The sequence below is a fragment of the Rhipicephalus sanguineus genome, chromosome 11, assembly GCF_013339695.2.
Source record: "Rhipicephalus sanguineus isolate Rsan-2018 chromosome 11, BIME_Rsan_1.4, whole genome shotgun sequence".
NCBI classification, from domain to species: Eukaryota; Metazoa; Arthropoda; class Arachnida; order Ixodida; family Ixodidae; genus Rhipicephalus; species Rhipicephalus sanguineus.
In genome coordinates, this window is record NC_051186.1 from 2728597 (window position 1) to 2752696 (window position 24100).

The window sequence follows — 24100 nt, forward strand, 5'->3', positions numbered from 1 at the left end:
GGGTCCTCTGCGTGGAAGCCCAGTGTTCTACCTGAGGGCCATGCCGGTGCTTGAAACAGCGTTGCAAAAAGACCCTATACAGGCTTCGTGTCGGGAAGGAACCACATTAACATGTGTAATATAGCGTAGTAGAAGAGTAAAATAACAACCAGGCGTTACACGACGCGAATTCTGTAACCAGGCGTCACACAATGCGAATTGCGCAGCGAGTGGGTTGTTGAATGTTTCCTGCCCATTACAAAGTGTTCAGCCATAATTATTCATCGTCATCAGGCACAGCATCAGCAAAGTGCACCTAATGCCTTACAGGTGTTTAGCGGACACCACGGTTCTCCGCAGAAAGACGAATAATGGCGTAGTAGGGGCTTCCCTACTTCACAAAAATGATGAATTCTGGCTTAGTGGGTACCTTGCTAGTGTACTAATATTAGTAGCCCCAAGAATGTTTACAACGGCTTCTAGAAATGCTGCTTTTTCAGCTTTCGATGTGACTGTGCTGCGCTTTCCGCGCAGGCCTGGCGTTTTTGAAGTATCGGTGTCAAGGAAGACTAAGTATACCTATAAGTGAAGACGGCATTGTATATTTTAACGAAGAGAAATTTCTTTGAGTAACGTATTCTGATTGTTGACACTAAAGTGCAACCATATTTATAATTAAAGACCCAGTTGTTTTTGCCTAGTGTTTTTGAGGGGCAGGACGTGGACGAGGCGAGGAAGTGGCGCGGTGGCGGCGCAGTTCACGGAGTAGCGGTACTTCAAAAGACCAAGGGTCTTTAGAAGAAGTGAAGTAAGGACAATTAGTGGGACGCAAGCTGCAGTTATCGGCTGTGCAGCTTACGTGTCGGTCGTCTCTTCCTCAGTGATTCGCGTAACCAATCCAACAGTAGCTTGTGCCCACGGAAGTTGTTGGAATCGAGTGCGCCCTCCCCTTTGGCGCCTCGTTTCCTAGCTGGCCCCGCGCAGCTCGAGCGTCGGAAACCGCCGTTAATCGGTGACATGGCTACCGTGGCTACGCCGCCAGGCCTTTTTGCCTGGTGCTAGCCATGCGTCGGTCTTCCCCGCACGACGCGACGTGTCCGGAAAATGCTCACGCCACCACGCTAGCCTACGTCACTGCGCTTCGCCTGTCCTCATTGGCCGTCAGTGAGAATCCCTTCTCCCTTCAGTTCGCTTCTGTCTGGCGCTGGCTCGCCGCGGGAGATACTCGCACGACTGCAACGGGGAAGTCACGCGCTGCCATTGCAGGCGACCTCTCGTTCGCGCGCTTCGTTGGTCCCCCCTTTGTGTGGTTACCGTAGCGCCACAGGAAAGTGTACTCGATCGGTCTTGCGGAGTTACCCTGACGGCTCGCAATCCCGTGATTGTCGCGCTGTGCTGCATCTTGGGTTAATAAACGCGCGTTTGTTGACAACCTGCCTCGAGTGCCTTTTCTGCGCCGTGCCGAAGAGTCGACGAACCCGGCCGTAGCATCTTTGTTCGCTGCGGCAGTGGAGAACGTCGCGTCCCTTCCCGGTCGCCTCGTAGGGTAAGCGTCTCGCAAACCTATCTCCACAAAGTTTACACACGCCTTATGTGGGTGTAAGTTCCCGCTTTCTTTTATACAGAGATAAGACTGTGTTGGGTGCCACTTGTCTAAAGATGAACCGACGCGAGGAAATTATCAAAATCATTTTACTACAGAAAGTCCAGCGACGTAAATGAATGTATTTTATTCGGTATGGGCTCATCTCAAAACAAGACGCGTCGGCAGGGCTGTCTGTCGTGGTCATTCTTAAACTCCGAAAGTTTTCGCTGAAAAACTAGGGTCAGTGGACTATCTATATTATATCTCGTGGTTTTCGTGGTGCATTAGGTCGTTGCCTTGTTTGGATTCGCGAATTTATATGCACCTCTTCTACTGTGCGGTCTCTCCTTTGCACACGTTTCGCTTGGAGATGCTCTCTCTGAACAGTTTAGCCAGCGGCATGTCATAAATACACGTAATCTCGCCTCCTCGTCTCCACTGGGAAACCTGAAAAATAGATTAAAAATAGTTAATAATTAGGCGACGACCTTTGTTACGATAAACAAACATTTTCTTTCGTACAGTCAAACCCGGCCGTATCGAACTCGGGTAATTCGTATTCTTTACATCGAACTCTTTTCAAACGCGGCAATGCTTTAACGTCAACGCATAGGAAAATCTACCGCTATAGATATCGAACAAAAATAGCCGGACCACTTGACATATCGAACATTGGGCAGCGCGAAATTCCCCTAGAAGCTGGCATTCCTTGACAAATCTTTTGCATGTCGTCACTGAAGGGGACTTTTCCGCATGCATTTGGGAGAGGCGGTGTGATTAGGAGAGCGCTGCGCGGAGCGCGTAGAAACTACCGCTTGCTATCGCGTCCTTTCCCCCATAATTCCTTGTCGTTCCACCGCCGGCCCGTCGTGTGGGGTCGCCGTTCCCTTCTCGGCTCGTCTTGTTAACGCGATGGATCCGGTAAAACTGAGGTACATGCTGTTCTCCACAAAGCTAGTAGTAATTAATAGAGTCGAACTTGGGGAAAAGAAGCCTTACGTCGCCGCTGCATACAGAATCCTAGAAGCACGCTCAGTATGATACTGAAAAGGCCTGCGCGGAAAGCGCAGCACAGTCACAGCGAAAGCTGGAAGAGCGGCATTTCTAGAGCCCGTTGTAAACTCTCTTGGGGCTACTAATACAAGTACACTAGCAAGGTACCCACTACGCCATAAATCACAATATTTGTGAAATTGGGAAGCACCTACAACGCCATTATTCGTCATTGTGCGCAGAAGCAAGGTTCCAGCTACACATATGTAAGGCATTATGTGCACTTTGTTTACGTGACGACTGATGACGATGAAGAATGGTGGCTCAGCCCTTTGTAATGGGTTGGAAGCTTTAAACGGCTCACCAGTTACGTAATTCGCATTGGATGACGCCCGGTCGCTATTTAACTCTCCCACCATGCAATATAACATACACTGACGTGAGAAAGAGAGACAGAGAGAGGGGGGAAGAACTTTATTGAGACCCTGAGGAAATGGATGATGGGCTCATGGGCTTCCTTGGCAACCAGTGCAAGTGCACTTGCGAGGAACCCACTACGCCATAAATATTAATCTCTGTGAAGTGGGGAAACAGCCACTATGCTATTTTTCGTCATTCAACGGAGAGCCGTGGTACCCGCTAAAGACATGTAAGGCATTATGCGCACTTTGTTGGTGTTGTGCCTGATGACGATGAAGAATTATTGCAGAGCCCCTTGTAGTGGGTTGGAAGCATCCAACAGCCCACTCGTTGTGCAATTCGCATTGTGTGACGCCTGGTTACAGAATTCGCGTTGTGTGGTGCGTGGGTTTTTATTTCACTCTTCTACCACACTAAATTACATGTGTCAATGTCGTTCCTTCTGGACATGAAGCCTGTATAGCTTCGTTTTGCAAGGCAGTTCCAAGCACCGGCAAGGCTCTGAGGTACAACACTGGGCTCCCACGCAGAGGGCCCAGGTTCGAACGCCGTTCCATCCTGGAAATTTTTTCTTATTTCGTTTTTTTTTCTTATTTCGAGCGATAGTGGTTACGGACACCGGCGGCGGCGGCGGCGGACAACTACACCACCAAAAACGGCCGTTGAAATGATCTCATAACAGCTTTCGCTGTAAAACAAGACTGACATAAGGGTCAATGCAGACTAAACTATTTATACCGATGCCACATTTTGTCGCGTATAACTTGCCCCTGCATATAACCCCGCATCCGCGTCGGTGAATTGCGGAAAATACAAGGTTAAAAACAAAAACCACGCACTGCCGTTGTGGAAACAGGCAGACAGATGTCGATGCTGTGAGACCACAAGCTATGTATTTCATCTGGAACCATTTACACAGACGCGAACAAGAACACGCGCGACCGACTCGTGCTGGTTGCGTCGTCGTCGTCGTCTTTTTCTGGTCGGAATCCTGTAGCCCGCGCTAGTGCGCTACATGGCCCCCCTTCTAGTGAAGAAGTCGCCTCTTTGCTGCGGGTGGCTAGGAGCGGACCGTTGAGCCGCAAAATGCACGCTGTGAGCATGGGAGTCCGAAGTGGTTGTAAGATCCGACGTTGTCGAAGCGTCGGTGTGCAAGTACGCAGGCTTGAGACGGTCGACGGAAACAGTATCTTCTCGGCCGTTGATGAGCAGACAGAAGTGTTTAGGTGCGCGGTTGACGACCTTGAACGGATAATCATACGACGGCTCCAAAGGAGGTCGCACGGCACCGTGTCGCACAAAAACGTGCCTGCAGTTTTGGAGGTCTAGACTGACATACACACTACGAGATGTTCGTCGTTGTGGAGACGGAACCACGGTACGCATAGCGTTGCGTAGATGGTATGCATAGTCGGAAACATCTGCAGATACCGTTGGCGGGTCACTGAAGATTTCATTAGGAACCCGAAGAGTAGCGCCCAAATGTCAGCTCGGCGGCCCTTATGGAGGAGTCGCTACGAAGAGACGTGCGGATGCCAAACATAACGAAAGGAAGGCGTTCGATCCATGATGAAGAAAAAGTGGAAACCATGAGTGACGCCTTCAGCTGGCGATGAAAACGTTCGACGATTCCATTGGCGATGGGATAGTACGTGGTAGTCTTGATGTGGTTGACCCCGAGGAGCCGAGATAGATTGGCGAACAATGTTGAGTCGGACTGGCGACCACGGTCGGTCGTAGTGGTCGAAGGGATACCTTAGGAGATAATCCTCAGAGCGACGAGCGCTCGGGCTGTAGACTCCGCAGTTATGCTGTGATGAGGCATCGTTTCAGTCCATCTTGCCAATTAGTCAATGCAGGTAGAGATTGTTCCCGCATGGAGGAAGTGGACCAACAATGTCGACCTGCAGGTCGCTGAAGCGAGCGTCCGGGGAAAGGAGCGTACCATGAGGAGTGACAGTGTGACGATGAACTTTAGACTGTTGGCACCTGAGTCACGCATGTGACCAACGACAGACGTCTACGTTAATGCTTGGCCACACATAACGTGAAGTGATAAGTCGCTGTGTGGCGCTAGTGCTAGGGTGAGCCAAGGAGTGCAAGACATCAAAGACTGCTCGACGGAACGAGAGAGGTACGTAGGGACGAGGACGTCCTGTCGACGTATCAAACGAGGGGCACGTCACAATCAGGCACCAAGGCGTCAGCCAAGACGTAGCTCTGAGAGTAGCGCTGTTGGTTTTTTTTTTTTGCGCTAAAAGAAGCACTATGCTGTAGCGGCGCTCGGGAGGGGCAAACTTCTTGGAAAAGGAGGCGATGGGCTGCCAAGCGCTAGCAACGGACTGTTACGTGACGGCGCCGACGGCAGGGTCAGATGCGTCTACGGTGACGGATGTTGGGGCGTCGCATTTAGGGCGGGCAAGTAGTGTAGCGCCGGCAACGGCTTCTTTGATGTCTCTAAATACATGCTCAGCCACATCGTTCCTTGGTGCTGGGGTAGTCGGTGTTTTGACGCCCGTGAGAAGGTCGTTGAGAGGCTGCAATATACCGGCGCAGCGAGGAATGAAACGACGATAAAAAATTGGGGGACGCTTAAGCTTCGCCTTTTGGAGTTGAATGCGATAGCGATATCCTGCCCCTAGTGCGCACTTCGACCATTGCGAGAGTTTAACAGAATGCGCGCACTAAGGTGTGTGCCTTATGTAATGGGTAGCATGCTTTAAACCAGCAGCAATTATGCGCGAGAAACTTTTTCGAAGTTGCGATGCACCCACTACGTGGTCCTAAGGGAATACGCGCAGTAATGTGTGCGCCTTTTGTAATGGGTGGCTGTCTTTAAACCACCAAGTTGTAATGTATTGACATGGTGTGACGCCCGATGGCAATGTACGCTTGTGCCACGCAATATTACTGCCATATTACATCTCGTACTGTGACACCTGTATACAGAACGCGTAGGTATTTTTGGGAAGCATGAAAGTTGCTTTCAGTGCAGCTCCAAGCAGAGGCGTGGCTCTGTGGTAGAACACCTGCTTGCCACGCAGACGGCCTGGGTTCGATTCTCACTCGGACCAAAGATTTTTATTATTTAATTTATTTGCAGCTTTTTCGATTTTTCGGTCACGGACAAGATGATGATTTTTCGCTCACAACCAACGGCGCCGACGCCGACGGTGGAATTTCTGCGATACGAGCTCTTAACGCTATTGCGTTAAAATTAGTGACGCCAAGAAATTCACGCAGCTGCCTGGTGGTGGATGGTTGAGGAAACTCATGAATGGCTGTTACACGAGTCGGTAGTGGACGAATGCCGTGTGCGTTGACGCGATGGCCGAGGAAGTCCAGCTGCGTGACCCCGAACTCACTCTTAGGGCCGTTAACAGCGAGCCCGAACTTGCTCAGTCTCTCAAGCACTTGACGTAGATGGCGCTTGTGAGCTTCAGCAGAGGTACTGACGACGAGTATATCGCCGATACAGGCGAAGCAGCACGTCAAGCCACGTAACATCTGGTCGACGAAACGTTGAAAGGTTTGAGCCAAGTTGCGAAGACCAAAGGGCATGCATAGATATTCGAACAGGCCAAAGCGTGCTATAATGGCAGTCTTCGGAATGTCTGTGGGTTCGACTGGGATTTGGTGATAGGCCTTGACCAGGTCGATCTTGCTAAAATTGGTACATTCGTGCAGTGCCGAAGTGAAATCCTGGATATGGGGAATAGGGTACCGATCCGGAACAGTGGCCTTATTAAGAGCACGGTACTCACCGCATGTGTGCCAATCACCAGTCTTTTTAGGCACCATGTAGAGTGGTGAGGCTCAATGACTGGAGGAGGGACGGATGAAACCAAGATAAAACATGTACTCAAACTCCTTCTTGGCAATAGCGAGACGATCTGGTGCGAGGCGAGAAGCCCGGGAAAATACGGGAGGGCCCTTCGTGACGATGTGATGTGTCACGCTGTGGGCGCCCCAGGACTGAAAGGAGGGTGGTCGGAAGACATCCGAAAACTCGGCAATGACGCTTCACCAAGGGTCGGGAACGGTTGCGTGTGTCTGAAGAAGCCGGAGTGGTGAAGCGCGACAGGAAACGCCCTGGATGGCTAAGCTTTTCTCAGAGTCCAGGATGGGGCTAAGCCGCATGTCGACGACGAGCTTGTAGCGCCATAGGAAGTCGGCTCCGATTATTGCTTGGCGCACGTTCGCGATGACAAAGAGCCAGCGAAAGGTACGTCTGAGGCAAATGTCAAGAGTCACTGACTTTTGGCCGTAAGTCCGGATAGCCGTTCCGTTGACCGCGGTGAGAAGAGCGGAGTCGGGAGGATGGCGTCTTTCAGCCAATGTAGAAGGAAGGACGCAGATTTCAGCGCCAGTATCGACGAGGTAGCAGACCCTGGTGCGACGGTCGGTAACGTGGAAGAGAGGCGACTGTGCCTGGGGCCGAGAACAGCGGTCGCCGTGACTCTTCGGCCCGGTCGTTTCGCACGTACGAACAAGGCTGGCGACAGTTGTTTCCACGCGACTCGTAACGACGGTGGTACCAGCAAAGGCCATCGGGACTAGTAGAACGGCGGCCGGAGTGATTGGGGCTGGGGCGGCGAGTTCGTGATGAAGGACGCGGCTGGTTTGTGCGGAAGGCGGCGACTTGAGCTGTTAGTTGTTGTACCTTTCGGGTGAGCTCATCATTAGCAGCGAGGAGACGCGCATAACTGTCGTCACTAGCTGTGCTGTTGGGCGAAGGGTCTTGGGGGTGACGAAGCGTGGCCAAGGAGGTAAAACCAACATCTATAATCTTGTCAGCCAACTGAGCCAGAGATTCCAGTGTGGATGCCGAAGACGCTGTCAGAACCATGCGGACCTGTGTTGGAAGGCACTGCAGAAAAATTTCCCGAAGAAGGGCGGTGTTCGGAGACGCAGCAAGATCAGGCCGCCCCCCCCCCCTGCCCCCCCTGTGCGCACGCCTATGGTCATGACTGTCGGCGGGAAGGGCTGCGGTGCTCGAGTTCCTGGCAGCTGTAGGCCAGGCGAAGCTGCTGAGGCGAGCGCAAATCAGGAAGCGAGAGTAATCAGGCGAAGTCTAAGTCACCAATTTGTGGAAACAGGCAGACAGATGTCGATGCTGTGAGACCACAAATTGTGTATTTCGTCTGAAACCATTTACACAGACGCGAACAAGAACACGCGCAACCGTCTCGTGCTGGCTGATTCGTCGTCGTATACTAGAAGCGCACTCGCGAGGTATCCACTACGCCATAAATTATAATTTTTGTGAAGTGGGGAAGCACGAACTATGCTGTTATTAGTCATTCTGCGGAGAAGCGAGAAATCGGCTATACGTCTGTGAAGCATTATGTGCACTTTGTTTATTCTGTGACTGATGAAGACGATGAATTATGGCTGAGCCCTTTGTAATGGGTGCCAAGCTTTAAACCACCCACTCGTTATGCAATTCGCATTGTGTGACGCCTCGCTGCTATTTTAATCTTCTACCACGATGTAATATATGTGTTAACGTGATTCCTTGCCGGACATTACACCTGTATAGGGTCTTTTTGAGAAGGAGTTTCAAGCGCCGGTGTGGCTCTGTGGTAGAATACTCACCTGCCACGCAGAGAGCGTGAATTGGAATCCCGCTTTATACTGGACATTTCCCATTTCTCGCGATAGCGAGAACAGACACGGGCGGCGGCGCACGACTATGGTACCAAAATCGGCTGTTGTCATCTCATAAGAACTTTCGCTGTAAAAACATTGACCCACGCCTGATATGCTCTGTGTGCGAGTGTAAGCGCGCAAGTGCTGCCGCCGAACGTGTCTCAATCATAAATGAAACAAGCCGCCGTCTCCGTCCCGCGAAGGGCGCATCGAGATAGGAGCCGGAGGCAGAGCCGTATATTCCCTTTGGGAGAGTTCGGCGCTCTTTTGATCTCGCCGCCAGTCTGGCAACAGCGCGCTTCCGCGCCGCCGACGCCATTTCGTGCCGAGGTTTCTCGTGATGCTGTACCCGTGACGTCGCTGTCGGCATTTATGCTTCCTCTGTGACCGACCTGGTGTGTCTTTGCTGCTGATCGTGCACGTGTCGGCTGCGTGGAACATCGTGGACCTGCACGGACGTCGCAATGGGGGCTTGCAGCGCGGTCGCTGAAGAAAGGGTTCGCCAGAGACGGAGCGTTGCGGGCGCACGCCAACGCGAGCTTACAGTGCCGCGGCACAAAATTGCGGACAGCGCCGCGCCGCCGCTAAATTTGGATGGTTGTTGGCTCCGCCCCTCCGCCGAACTCTCCGAAGGAATATACGGCTCTGGCCGGAGGGGGACTGCGTGCGTCCGGTGAGAAATCCGTTCTTTGACCCACGTGTGCCGTCGCCCGCGGTCGAGCGGGCCGCCGTATCTTTAGAGGTGATTAGCAGACGGCTCATACCTTTGTACATGTTATCCTCCTATCGCGCGGTCATAGAGAGCACGGAGGTCACTTTGCCAGATGCAGGAGCCGCGTTTCTTAAAGGATCCTAGACAACGAAATTTTTGTTTTGACTTTTTTACTGTAATTTGTAAGTTTGTGTTTGGTAATCCCGAAATTCAATCGTAATGCGTAATTCAATCGTACGTATCGTACAATTAGGGTAAGGCAGGGCAAAATGAGACGCGGGGCAAAACGCGACCACACTGCGTTCGTGACCCGCCAAAAAGCGGCGAAATTCTGCTCGGCCAAATTTTTGGATCCGTGCATGAAGCTACTCTGGCGTCAGTACAACAACGTAAGTATTCATATTGTTACTTTATACTACTAGCTATATGCCACCAAAACTTTAGTTCATTTGGTGTCGTGGGCCAAAGGGCAATTTTTTTTTTAATTCGGGCATGTGAGAGGGGCAGAACGCGACAATAAGGCATTGAATTGCCTTAGAGATTGTCTTATTAAGTGAACCATTTATTTACGCTCAATATATATAATATTTTTTTGTTTCTGATGGTACGGACGTACAAGAGAATATCATATAGAGCTTCCTGGGAGCAAAACGACATGAAAAGTGCACTGAATGCTTTTCAGGAGTTTCGGAGCAACACAACGCCGGGTTTTGTTTGGATTCAATGCGTGGAGTGCAAAGAATGGGCTCATGAAGACTGCGTGGGGGCCCACGGAGTGAATTTGAAGTGCTTCTACTGCAAGAACTGAAAGGGTAAAATTTTTTCACGTCGTCTCGTTTTGCCTCACGCAGCGTCTCGTTTTGCCCCGCATATGTTGGGGCAAAATGAGACATCTGGTGCATTTTTTGTTTCTTTTTAAAGTAATCTCTTGAGCAGTCGCACCATGGCCATATTTATGTAGCACACACCTTGTACCCAAAAGAAAGTTCCTGTGTTGACATTTTATGGTAACGAGTGAAAGAAAATAAAATATTCGATATTTTCAAATTTTTGTCGCATTTTCCCCGCCCTACCCTAATGTTAGCGTCGTTAATTGTGATGAGTTCTAGCCTCACTTCAAAATGTTCGCCTAAAATCGTAAGAAACTAGCGCCCCACTGCGGGGGAGCGCCTAAGATCACGTGCGCTCAAGCTTTGGTGGCGTTGAAAGTGCCGTTTTCACATTGGGGCACCGCGCTTGGTAAAGATTGCAACGATGTGGGTACTTCGGTGTGAGTGAAGCCTGTTAAGCGTGTGTCCCCTCAAGGAAAAGAAAAACATTCCTGGCTTAAGTATCCAGAACTCCCTTGAGAGCAGCCCGACAGCAGGGCGAGAGGGCTCAGGAACAGTAGCCCTCGTCGGGTTCCCCGCAAATCTTCTCTGGTTTCGAGAATAGTCGCTTTACTCGTGGAACGCACACGGGGCCTCGATTTACGTCGTACCAGTGGCGCTGTCGCGAGGTGCTGCCAACTCTGATGAGCACTCAGGCTTACTTTAAAAATCAAATAAAATATCTTAAAAGCTACGTTGGCAACTAATAATCGGTCAACAGTGTCCAAGTATACAGAACAGTCAAACAACACAAACGTCTCGAGCTTTCAGTTTTGGTGTCGGGGGAGTCAGCTGCTCGCCTTACTTCGTATACCATTCCAATTTCTTGCTATCGCATTCATTGATTTATTTGCCTTTGAGACGAAACTGTGACTTTTTTACTTAGTACCGTTAATTTATGCTTTACACTGTTCTTTCTCGAATTCAATGATTTCACGTCGTACTCTTGGCTGTATTCGCAACGTTTTTTTAGCTTACTCAGTACATTCGCATATCAAGTGATATTGCGATACGAAAGGAGGTCGAGCGCCGCACTAGCTTAACTTACCATGCGGTTCAGGGAGGAAAAACAGAATACTGCCTTATGTCGTGCGACTGACCACTTGCTGTGGTCCTCGCGGCTTGAAAAATACAGAGCTCCATTTTGGGTGCGCACGGCAACATCCACAACATCAGTGATCTTGTATTGGCCTTTACAGTGCATGTCTTGTGCGCCACCGGCGCCGTTTTTCCAGGTCTGAACGGTAATACTGTCTTGTACATGACCGCTGAGCTCCTCTGTATAAATATCTGCAGAAGAAATTGCACACAGTCAGCACTGAAGTCGATGTGGTAATAGCAGGGGGCGGAAACTCCCTATACCACCCATGGCACGCGCTCCCGCATGCAGATACGCTGCGGCAGCGCCGTTTCCACCACTGGCGGCTGGCGGGTATCTACTAGAAATAATTCACAAGGAAAACATTTCTTTCATGACGTCACTGGTGAGGTTAAGCAAATAGAGGGAAAGGGCGCGAAACCGACAGGAGGAGGGTTACCGCGGAAGCCTTCCTTTCCCGCTTCGCATGCAAGCGGAATGTGTTCGTGCTATCTTGCAGGTCTGCAGGCCGCTCGGGCGACGCGGCCACTCGTTAAATTTAGTTAACCTTTTTTTTTAAATTTTATTCGTCTGTTGTGAAGTCGCCAGGCTACAGCGCGCCGATTTCTTAACAAGAGAAAAGTCGATCAACTGAAAAAAATCCTAAACTTTTTTAATCCCACGTTTGCTACTAAACCCAGAGACATACACGTATTGTGAAAATGTCAATCTGCAAAAGCAGCTTTAATTCACAACTGAGATATGCGCGTAATGAGAAACATTGAACATACAATATCCGAACCAATGCGAAAACACTAACAGTGACGAGCAGGCCACGTCGTACTTGACTCAATCACCTCTGTTATGACGGCGCACATGTTTTTCTTACAGAACTTGAGTACCAAACAACACAAAAGTTCAGGGGAAGACGGAGGCGTGGAGCCATGAGAAATCGTTGAACTGGGAATGCCGCTGGAGACATTGTTTCGGCGAGTTGACTTGTCTTCGTTAGGGCAGCAGCATTGCTTTGACGAAGAAAATACCACTTGTCGAAACGTTGCCTCCAGCGGCACTCCATGTTAAACAATTTCTCAAAGCATCAGCGAGTCCATTACATGTATTTCAGTGACAGTATTAGAAGCAAAGGTCCACAGAGTTTCAAACTGGCTGCATGCATTTCCATGAACAGGCAGGAGACTATCAAAGATTAACAAATTGTGTAGCCGAACCAACACGCATTCAAGCATTCCGTTAAACGTATTTTGCCGGCAACAGATAGGCTGTCGTCATTACGAATTAGTCTAACGACACTGCGCATTATGTCAGTCCAATCAGGCTTGCAGAGAACTGGGTTTACTCATGTACTCATGCAAAATGAATTCCTACTCAAAAAATGGACCCAAATACTTGTGCTCACCCGTTGTCACTAGGAAACCTGAAAAACCTTCGCGGAACTGCAGATCGCTGGGTTAACACATCACAGAGCCGCGCAAAACACGTGATGCCCCGATTTAGCCATCTTCGTCTAATGCATGGTTGATCTGCTCGACGTGACTCACTGCAGCTTCCGCTCCGCGCACGCCGCATCAAATGTCTTATATTACCCGTATTCATACATGGCAGGCCAACCGAGCGTGATAAGCGAGCGCGATCCAACTTATGGTATCGGTCAGGGAGTGGAAGGGTGAGAGGAGGCAAGCGCTACGAACGCAAGTCAACCAGTTCCCGCACTTCGGCCGAGTTAAAATTCACAAAATAAGAAGTCAAAAAGACAAGTAAACAAAAGAGAAGTTCTTTGCAGTTCAGTCAAATTCCTTCATTTGTAAAACCTCGTGAAAAAACGCCAGGCCTGCGCGGAAAGCGCAGCACAGTCACAGCGAAAGCTGATAGAGCAGGCATTTAAAGAGCCCGTTGTAAGCTCTCTTGGGGCTAATAATACAAGTAAACTAGCGAGGTACCCACTACGCTATAAATCGCAATATTTGTGTAGTTGGGAAGCACCTACAACGCCATTATTCATCATTGTGCGCAGAAGCGAGGTTCCAGCTACACATATGTATGGCATTATGTGCACTTTGTTTACGTGACGACTGATGACGATGAAGAATTGTGGCTCAGCCCTTGTGATGGGTTGGAAGCTTTAAACGGTTCACCAGTTACGTAATTCGCATTATGTGACGCCCGGTCGCTATTTCACTCTCCCACCATGCAATATAACATACGTTGACGTGAGAAAGAGGCACAGAGAGAGGAGGGAAGAACTTTATTGAGACCCCGAGGAAATAGATGATGGGCTTCCTTGGCAACCAATGCAAGTGCACTTGCGAGGAACCGACTACGCTATAACTCATCATAATTTCTGTGAAGTAGGGAAACAGCCACTATGCCATTTTTCGTCATTCAATGGAGAGCCGTGGTACCCGCTAAACACATGTAAGGCATTATGCGCACTTTGTTGGTGTTGTGCCTGATGACAATGAAGAATTATGGCAGAGCCTTTTGTAATGGGTTGGAAGCATTCAACAACCTACTCGTTGCGCAATTCTCATTGTGTGACGCCTGGTTACAAGAATTCGCGTTGTGCGACGCTTGGTGCTTATTTTACTCTTCTACCACGCTATATTGCATATGCTAATGCGGTTCCTTCCCGACTTGAAGCCTGTATAGGACCTTTTTGCAAAGCAGTTTCAAGCACCGGCATGGCTCAGAGGTTGAATACTGGGCTCCCACGCAGAGGGCCCAGGTTCGAACCTCGTTCCATCCTGGAATTTTTTTCTTATTTCGTTTTTTTTTCTTATTTCGAGCGATTCTGGTTACGGACACCGGCGGCGGCGGACAACTACGGCGCCAAAAACGGCCGGTGAAATGATCTCGTAACAGCTTTCGCTGTAAAACAATAAATGCGAACATCCACATCAACGTCACTTCCTTCAACCAGATCCTAGGATGCCTGGCAATCGCTACGAGCGCGCATGTTCCTTGAAACCGAAACTGGCGCTCAGTTTCCGGGGCGTGGTAATAGTTTCAGTGCCACCAAAAGAGTGCCGTGCCGACGAGCGCACGATGACGAAGTAATTCATATTAGACGTGACATGGCTGCGAGCTGGCCGAAAATCAGTCCCTATATAAGCGCGCAAAATTGTTACGCATGAGAATCACATATCAACGTCATGTGCACGATAATTTTGGATGACAGTGATAGATAAAGTGGGTTATTCTCATTAATTAGGCAGTGATCGTGAGATCAATATGTGAAAATATGGAAGTACTACTAAAATATTGCCCTTTCATGGAGCCAAGGGCCGGGAAGTACGTTCTGTCAATGCTAGTGTGGCAGCAGCCCAATCGCCGGTTAGATTCCAAGGGCTGACGTATCGGGCCCCCTAAATGCACCACGAAATTAAACCTCGTTAATGTGGTTTATTAATTGCTCTTATTGATATTTGTAACTCGACAAGTACTCACATAATTATCAAAATGTCTATGGGGCGTATGTATGCATGTTCAAATGACATCCAACTGCGCCTTTTCAGCAACATATTGATTGCGTGCTCATTTTTTCCGGCTGATAGAGAAAGCGTGTGAAATCTGAAAAGTGACACGTGACTAAACTGTTGCGGGCATCAGGAAGCTGCGCCTTCAAACAGGCTCAGTGTGAGGTAGCCAGCATAAAGGGAAAAAAATGCAGAATGAAAAAAAATATGGATCGCCCCAGTTTGCCATTCGACGGCCGAAGAAACGCGCCGCTTTGGTCTTACAGAGTCGGGCCGTAATCAGAACAGCGCTCCTGCCGTGTTATCAATGAGAACAATCGGCCATGGGATCCGGATAATGATAGCGGCTTACAGTTGTGTGGAATGCATATCTGCAAGATTGCGACGCATGTTGGTGGCCGGCCTGTACCCTTGCTAGAGTGTACTAGAACAGGGGAGTGCTCGGAACCGCCGCAGCACCAATGTACAGAAAGTTAAGCCCAAACAGGGTCAATCCACCTGCGGCGCTGCGATCGGCAGTCTGCAATGTGTCGTCCTTTAAGAGTTGCGCGCGGCTCCGCCAAAGTGGTACAGGGGTAGAATGCCCGCTTCCCACTCAAAAGGTCTAGGTTCGAATCGCAGCTGTAAATGGTGGGTTTTTGTTCTTAGTGTCACTTTCAACACCTGTGTTGGTTTTCCTTTGTTTCTTAAAACTAGCTTCTGTTGCTACGTAGTGCTACAAAAAGAAACGTAAAATGTGAAATCTCGTTTAGAGTCTCGTATTCGCGAAAATCTCGGCGGCCATACTTTACGTTTTTCTTCAATCCCGGGTGGTGGCGCTTCAAATAACTGCGCTCACTGTCAAATTTCTTCTCTTTTACTTCAAATTTTGCGTCACTTTTTGAACCAACGCGTAGCAACTGAAGCTAGTGTTACGAAACAAATGAAAACCAATACAGCTATAAAAGGTGACAATAAGAATAAAAACCCACCATTTACAGCTGCGATTCGAACCTGGGCCTTTTGAGTGGGAAGCGGGCAATGTACCCCTGAACCACTTCGGCAGAGACGCGCGCAACTCTTAAACGACGACACATTGCAGACTACCGATCGCAGCGCTGCAAGCGGATTGACGCTGTTTGGGCTTCACTTTTCGAAGCTCGTTCCGAGCACTCCCCTGTTGTAGTACACTCTACCCTTGCCAAAGTGCGAAACAAAGCGGTTGCTCGCAGTAAGCTTATTTGAGGGCGCTGCTTTCTTTTGTGGGTGGGTGCGTAGTCACATGCTACTTTTCATATTTCGCAGGCTTTTTTACCAGCCGGAAAAAATAAGCACGCAGTTAGTACGCTATTAAATATAGCGCAGTTGGATATCATTTGAGCATGTCCACATATGTCTCATTTGCATTATGATTATTACGCGAGTACGTTCGAGTCATCGATATAATCATTAATATTCATTTAAAGTTCATGAATGACAAAAATTAGTTTAGGCTACTCCAGTCTACTGGGAAATATATGCACTAGGTTTACTTCGCGTAACGCCGTTCTCCTTTTTTGAAATAACGGAGCGTGATAGCTGGGACATAATCTATAATCATCGTTTCAAGTGAACTGGAACTTATTGCAAGTAAAACAAACGAGAGTTGCCGGTATCATTTACCTACCTCTCATCCATCGAGGTGACTTGGCAATAGCTAAAACTGGTCTGCCTTTCCGAGTCATCAGAACGTCGACTTTTATACCGCTAAGACCCTTCGTGTATTTCTTCTTCAGCAGATTAGAAAATTCCGGGAAGCTATCCGTCCATGCCAGGTGGCGTGCCTGGTAAACGTTCGCACCCTGCAGCTGAAGATGGTATGCTGCGAAATATATTTTCAAAACATTACTGCGGGATTCATTCGACGTTCAACATCTCCACACTTCAAAAACTACTGTTGGTAGGTTCGATATGTTTTCACTTGCCATGACGTGTATGGCGCTGTGTGTGCACATTGCGCAATTTTTTAAGTGAAAGCGCATGGTGACAATGCATGGGACCAGCGAAACAAGACACTAGGGAAAAGAAGTAAGTACCTTCGCACTAAAGACTACGTAGTTCAATATTTTGTTTGAGCAATATATGTGTCTACGAAATCTCCTACAATAATGTCATCGACATTGAGCAAAGGAGGACGCACTCTGTGACAAAGCCAACCGCTCGTCTTTGTCACAGTATCCGACATCGGTAAAATAATCTGGAAGAAGTACACGTTTACAGATATCGTGGCAATAGGTTGACTATAAAAAAAAATCACAGCATATCCACGGAGTGAATGATGATGAGTGGGCGAAGCTGCGGAGGTTCATCGGTAAACCGTGAATCTTCCGTTAATTCTGTTCAGTACATCTTCACCGACGTGAGATCGGGCGCGTTTATACTAAAGGTTCGATGAGAGTTATGACGACTTGCAGCGCACTTTAATTTTACATGTACGCTGTGAATTTTCATTGTTTTCTAAAGCAATGGTTTTCTAAACATCTGGCGTCTTTTCGTTTTGCTTTAGAAACATCTGGCGTCTTTTCGTTTTGCTTTTAGAAAACATCTGGCGTCTTTCGTTGGTTTATTTCATCAATCAACGACGTTTTGAACAAAATTTTTATTGTTTAATCACGCACAGGAGAAATCTCACCAGGCACTACCTTGGAGGTAAACAATGGCTGCTAATGGGAATGAGCGACAGAAGAAGTCGGCTTTTAGCTAACACTTACACTTCTACTTCTACTAACGTTTCCTACTGGAACATGCCAATGGCTGCTAATGGGGAATGAGAGACAGAAGAATTCGGCTTTTAGTTAACGCGCACGCTGCGAATTTTTTATTGTTCAACAACGCACAGGAAAAATCTCCCACCGGCACCACCTTGGAGGTCAAGATCTGGTACTAGCGTTAAGACTGGTTACGCGCTACGACGCGGACGAACGGGTGCCGCTTAAAGGAGCTTCGCCCCTAAAAGAAATGAAAGTGAACGCTTAAACTTTTTGAATTTCCTCCCATTTCACGATTTCACACGGCCAGTATTTCATAGCACCTTCCGGAATTTCAAAGCACATTTGCGCATTTGGGCTGTTGTGGCTCGTGGAACCTGCTGAATCTACGAACGTTCAGTTTGTGGACAATTTAGAAGACTACTCAGTTCATCTTTACCTTGGGAAAACATTTTTCCGGCTCGTAAAACCACTGGCAAAATCTATTACATAGGAGAAAGCAGGTGTGGAACTTCTGGGGCAGCGGCGGCCACCGTTATTCCTGCGTCTTCTATGGCACACCAAGCGTCTTATTGTGGCAATAGCGGCTTTGTGTGTGTGTGCGTGCGCGTGCGCGCGTGTGTGTGTGTGTTCATGTAGATAAGTGTTCCACTAACGCTGCTTATTGGAAATATCTCATTATTGTCGATCATTCTATGGCGGAAATTAGCAGAACTTCCTTACCCCTTCCGAACGTTATTACAGTAGCGACATCTTGCTGTTTGAAAGTGGAAAGCTTGCTTCTGTTAATGCTTTCGAAGACACACGGCAGTGCGGCGAATAAGTTATCCGCAGTACGTGCTAAAGCAGCGGCATACCTGCCAACTCTCCTGATTTTCTCGGGAGACCGCTGGTTTCTGACCACTCCTTCCGATTGTATGTGGGCGGCCGTAAATCTTAGAATAAACAGCTACCCAAAATGAAAATACACATGACAACCGTTCTAAAAACTTTCTGGCCTTGAGGAACCATGGAGCACAGCCTGCAGTGAAATTCCCCCCCTCCCCTCCCTATTTGCACTGATGTAAGCGGAGGCGATGCCGCCACGTTCATGTGTGCCCTTAGTTGTTTACGGTTTGGCATGTTATCCTGATCTCGACGAGGAACTCTCGATAGCATCACACTGCGACGCACGCAAAGTTAGCTTCACCGTCATACAGAGTTATAGGGTGAAGCGGGGGAAGTGTCGGAAAAGGCTAGCATATCTTGCAGGCCTTTCATCTGCGCGCGTGTGTAATTACACATACAAGCTATAATTACACAGTAATGGCTAAGCGTGACAGTGGGCCCAGCGGACGAGCGGAGACGCCAAATGCGCATGCGCGGCACGCTTGGACAGCCAGCGTCTTTACGTAGCGGACCGCTCGCCCGTTCGTATCTTCTGCTCGGAGAGTGGACCGCGGACCAGCGTTATCGCGAGACAAGATGGCCACCCCCAACACAAGCGGCAGCGGCATGTCGTCGGCGATGCCTGCGAATGCGGCGCTCGCTCGGCTCCAGGCGAATAAGTCCCGGCGCTGCTTTCCAACAAAATAACATATCTGCATTCTTCGAGAGATGGCAGCAACGAAGCCGTTTGGAGGTCACCTAAAATGGATTCAAATCGTCGAAAACTTAACGCGGGCGCTAGGCCGCGAGCTCACACTCTGGGGCTTAAATGATCGTGCTGATAATTGAATTGGAAATTGGAGACAAGACCATAGAAGAAACTTAAGATAGAAAGTACGTGCTACTTTGACATCTTGTCCGTACAGATTACATTTCATCGCGTGTTCACAGATGTGCGGAGAACTGCATACATTTCGTGTTTTTGGCAAGCGCGTCTTGTTGAAACGCAGTCAGCTTGGCTGCAAAACGAAAGCGAAACCAAGTGGACGCACTCTCGCCGCAGCGGGCCCCGAAAGTGACCGGCAACTGATCGTACGTCCATCTCGATGTAGCAAGTGAGCTTTATGCCAGCACCCGGACCGCGGCTGGAAGTTCTTCATCTTTGACAGCTTCGGCCATGTTTGAGTTTTACGACATTGTGCGCGCATTGCGTCCAGCAAAAACGAAGCCGCTGAGTGCTGGATCCGTATTTGGACAAAACAGTGGTCATTAACTGATGACGATAGCGATGCGGAGTGCAGCGCCTTGTTTTGGTTCTGCGCGAACGCCGTTTCACTCTTTTGCGTCGATATTTGCGGCGCTTCGCGGTCGGCGCGCTTCGAGGATCGTCCGAATGAACCAAGTTGTGGCCAAATATGACCGAATGAACGAGAGCTTGAAGCCATTAAACAATACATATGCTTCTCGAGACCAGAAAACACGTCCGAATTATCCGATTTTCTGAATTAACGAGGGCCGAATGAACGAATTTTTGCTGTAATTATTTGCCTGCGGCGTACAACGACAGATGCAGAGATGTAAAGGAACACATTTATCTCCTGTACATAAGTGCTTGTATTGTTGAAGTAATTGCTTAGTCTTTGCTGCTAAAAAGAATAATGTTAGTGCGTTTTAATTATGCTAACTGTGCGGCTATGAGCTCGGAAGTACCTATCCAGCATGCTGTGTGCAATGTCTCTATGGCAAGGTAAATAAAATTGAAGGCAGCGTACAAATTTTTTCCACCGTTGGGAGAGGAAACGTGATGCAGAAGAATAGTTGTCCATTCTCTCGACCATTTTTAGGGTACATATAGCCCTTGCTGACGTCTTCTACGAACCTCGGCACGCTATGTTGCAGCCATACGCTGCCCAAGTCCATTTTCGTTCCCGCCAGCAGGACACCTGTAGCATAAACAGGATGCAAGCACTGCAACTTTCGTTAGGCTCCAAAAGAAAATGTCTGCAGCACACACTCAGTTGCACATTTCGCGAATTTATTCCTCTATAATGTGTCTAAAAATTTTATTCTTGGCTTCGGCCTATCTTTGACGAGAATATCATGATGTCATAACAGTTACCATGATGACAACTGTAGCATAAGGAGTGTAATACTCCTGCCACTCTGGCACCCGCGAACTCCGTTTAATTCCATCGTCTTAACGTCAAGGGAGATGCGGTCCGTGTCACACGGTGTCCATTACGCCAAAAAGTTAAACGGAGCGTTTCGCAAAGGGAGTTCGGCGATCTTCATTAGTGGCAGAATGGAGTACTCTCGTCCCCGCTAATCTGTTGTTACGGAAAAAAACTGCAAACACGAAACAACCACAGTGAGCACAATAATGAATTTTATACGTATCCATTCATAACTTGCGTTTAACGAAAAAAATATAGAAAAAAACAATACGCGTACAAGTGCACATACTCTGCACACCATGGCTCACAAAAAACCGACGCGCAGCCATTTTGAATAAATGTCCGGGCGCGCCGCTGTGCATCTCGTTCCGTTCTTCCTGCGGTGCACTTTATTCTATTTGACATTACCGAAAGTCATAGCAGTGGGTTACGCGCGTTGTACCTTCTTCGTCGACCCCGGCGGTCGTGCCGGCAGCACATGAGAACTGTTGTGGGGACGCACCCGCAGCAAGGACTTCGTGGACTGAACGTGAGACCTATGCTTATCCGATATTTGAAAGGACAACGTGATCTAGGAGGTCGCGCAACTTCAAATAAATCGACGACAGCTTGCATTGTGTTTGACAATCAGAGAACGTATAAAAGACGAGTAGCAAAACAAAGGTACAGTGTTGCCAGCACTCCTGTCAACGTGACTGCCAACATGCTTGCAGGTACACGTTTCTGTGATAAAAGTCAAAATAATTTCTTTTTATTTTGGTTTACAAATATTCTTGGGGTTTACGTCCCAAAACTACGATATATATGATTATGAGGGATGCCGTAATGGAGGGTACCGGAAATTTCGGCCATCTGGTGTTCTTTAACGTGCACCTGTATCCAAGTACACGGGCCTAAGCATTTCGCCTAAATCGAAATGCGGCCGCCGCGGCCGCGATTCGACCCCGCAACCTTCGGGTTAGCAGTCGAGCGCCATAATAACTAGACCACCATGGCGGGTCTTATTTTGGTTTGAACGAAATATAGTTTTGTTAAACAACCCCAGGTGGTCAAAATTTCCGGCGCCCTCCACTACGGCGTCTCTCATAAGCATATCGTGGCTTTGGGTCGTTAAACCCCAGATATTATTATTAGTTTTTATAATCATACGTACGAGTGAAAATGTTTTCAGCGTGATTAGACGCGAAAACTAGCATGTAGACGTAGGCGCAGCAGCGTCTAAAGGACCCCTTGCGGCTTCTGTCCAAAGCTCGTAAAATTGCCGTGTGATATGGCCACAACTCTGTCTCCGTCGAACCCCCAATGAAGATTTACACTTATGGAGTTTAACGGAGTTCGGTGGTGGCCGTGTTACAGGTGTATAGTAAATGTTCGCGACATTGTTAGTGTATATGTAGCCAACAATGCTGACAAAATCTCTCTTTGCGACAATATTTGGTGACTGGAGAGCCTAATGCAAAAACGAAAGTTTTTCATGAGCGAGAATTAGGTGTGTTCACAACTATATCATGCTCTAATTGTAGCTACGGGGCTGCTTCTCAGATGGAAGGCTCCCGCTAGAATATGGTATCTCTGATAGGATGCTACTTAAAGGGACACTAAAGGCAAATAACAGTTTATGTCAGAGTGAAAGGTGAATGCTTGAGAACACCTAAAACGTCAGCGTTATCAACAGCAGTGCTTTACTAATCGAGATATTACAGTAAATGTAGGACACGATATGCGCCACCAGTGGGACATTTCGGAATGAGCCCGATGACGTCAGGAGTACCGAGTACAATTAATCACTAGTACTCAAACTACTCATAATGAAAAAAATAGCATTCCGTAGAATACAAGACGTAATGAAATGCTGATTGGGCGTTTCTGTTTCATTCATGGAAAAAAGTACTTGGGATTACCAAGGAGAACAGCGCGGGTGGTTTAAAAGTTCCGTTTTCGCCGGGCTTCTCTCCGCTCGCGCGGTCGCGTCTCACTGGTAGATTCGTTATCGCGTACTGTTGTGTGTGCTTTGCACGTTCATGAGAGTCGCTGTAACAAGAAGTTTGACAAAATTCCGCGTTCCTGTTATGTTGCCGGGTGCCTGAATGGTGTGCACCGCTCGAGCAACAGCAGCTACAGCAAATAAACCGACGTGACTTTCCAATGGGTGCCACAAATAAAGCCACGCCGAGTGGCTGAGTGCTGTGCCCCTGAGACAGTGTTGGAAACAACCAAGAAATCTGCGTGTGTGCTCGCTGCACTTTCACGCAGGAGATTACGAAATCAACCGCAAATTGGGCAAGGCTTGTAATGTGCCCTCCAGGACAGTAACCACAGTGTCGGCTGCCGGGCAGTAGTGGCGTAGGCAGAAATATTTTTCGGGGGAGGGGGGCGCACATCCTTGATCCGACATGGGGTCTGGCCAGGTAAGTGTGGTGGAGCGGTTCCGTGCCCGGGCCCACTGTGCCCGGGTAGCGTTTGCCTTGCACAACGTTGCCGCTACCGCCCGGCAGTGGCGGTAAAGGCGGCAACTTTGAGCAAGGCAAACGCTACGTCCGGAGGCCCTTTCCAGGCGGGCGATTTCAAGAGCGCTAACGCTGTGCGGATCACTAAAATATGACTGTTTCAAAATAAGCTTTTCCTAGCCCTTCCAGCCCTGGATTTTTTATTTCGGTCGGAGACTTTTTTGTGCGTGTTTTCTTAATAGTTAGGATCTCAGAAGACCAAAAACGAAAAATTGAGCTAGTGGTGCAAGTATTAATGGATTTACAGACATTGCATCAAATTAGGTCATCAGGGCTCAGCGGTTGTGAAATGAGAAAGATGGCCTCTTTTTTTCCGGCTACTCACTAGAGTACACAAAATGTGAACCACGTCTATTTTTCAGTGTGATACTCATTGAAACAGCTTCGGTACGTCGACCCGAAAATGGCGCTTACCTGCCTCAGCGTAACCGCCTCGGCGTCATCCACGACCACAGTCAAGCTTCTTCTTTTTTGTGGATCCCAGCCCCACAAGAATGCCACACTTGTAATGTTGATCGCAGTGGAGATCATTAAAGAATTACTACCCCAAGAATTAGCAATTTTGGTTTCGTTCCCGAGGTGCTAGGGGAACTTTTGTGCAATGTCGTCAATTGACGACGCCAGGGCCGAAAGGGCTAGGCACGAAAAAAGCACTACGAGGTTTCTGGAACGCTATTCAGCAATCAACGTCATCGTAACATTTGCTTTTAGTGTCCCTTTAACCAGAAATGATTTGTTTTACTCTCATTCCTTGTTTATGCTTATTTAAGTTCACTGAACATTAATTCGGACTCTATCGCTTTACGACAGTAAAAATGCTACTGCCAACAAAGTGTAGCACACAGACGACGCATCGAAAATGTACATCATTTTGGAAGCTGCCAGCGCCAGTACGCTTTGGAACATCATCTTTGAGAAATTGGTTTCAGGCACAATGTAATCTTAAGTTAGCATTAACATAAAGGCACTTTGTTAACATAGAGAAGTCATTATTTTAAAATACTTAATGTCATAGGCACCACCATGGTTGCTGTTCATTTTGTC

At 48.4% G+C, this 24100-nt stretch overlaps 1 protein-coding gene across 2 annotated transcripts in view; it reads right to left on the bottom strand.

Moving 5' to 3' along the window:
* Positions 1–1690: 1690 nt before the first annotated feature.
* The window catches only part of LOC119373229 (plancitoxin-1), a 55270-nt gene continuing 32860 nt past the window's right edge, over positions 1691–24100 (bottom strand). Inside the window, exons 4-7 of one of the 2 annotated variants that reach the window (XM_037643238.2) lie at positions 20148–20318; positions 16428–16622; positions 11259–11500; positions 1691–2011 (exon numbers count right to left, since the gene is read on the bottom strand). In XM_037643238.2, the coding sequence (XP_037499166.1) occupies positions 1895–2011; positions 11259–11500; positions 16428–16622; positions 20148–20318 (725 nt within the window). In that variant the 3' untranslated portion in view covers positions 1691–1894. The remainder of the gene's footprint in view (positions 2012–11258; positions 11501–16427; positions 16623–20147; positions 20319–24100) is intronic. The other variant, XM_037643239.2, reaches the window with a different exon arrangement.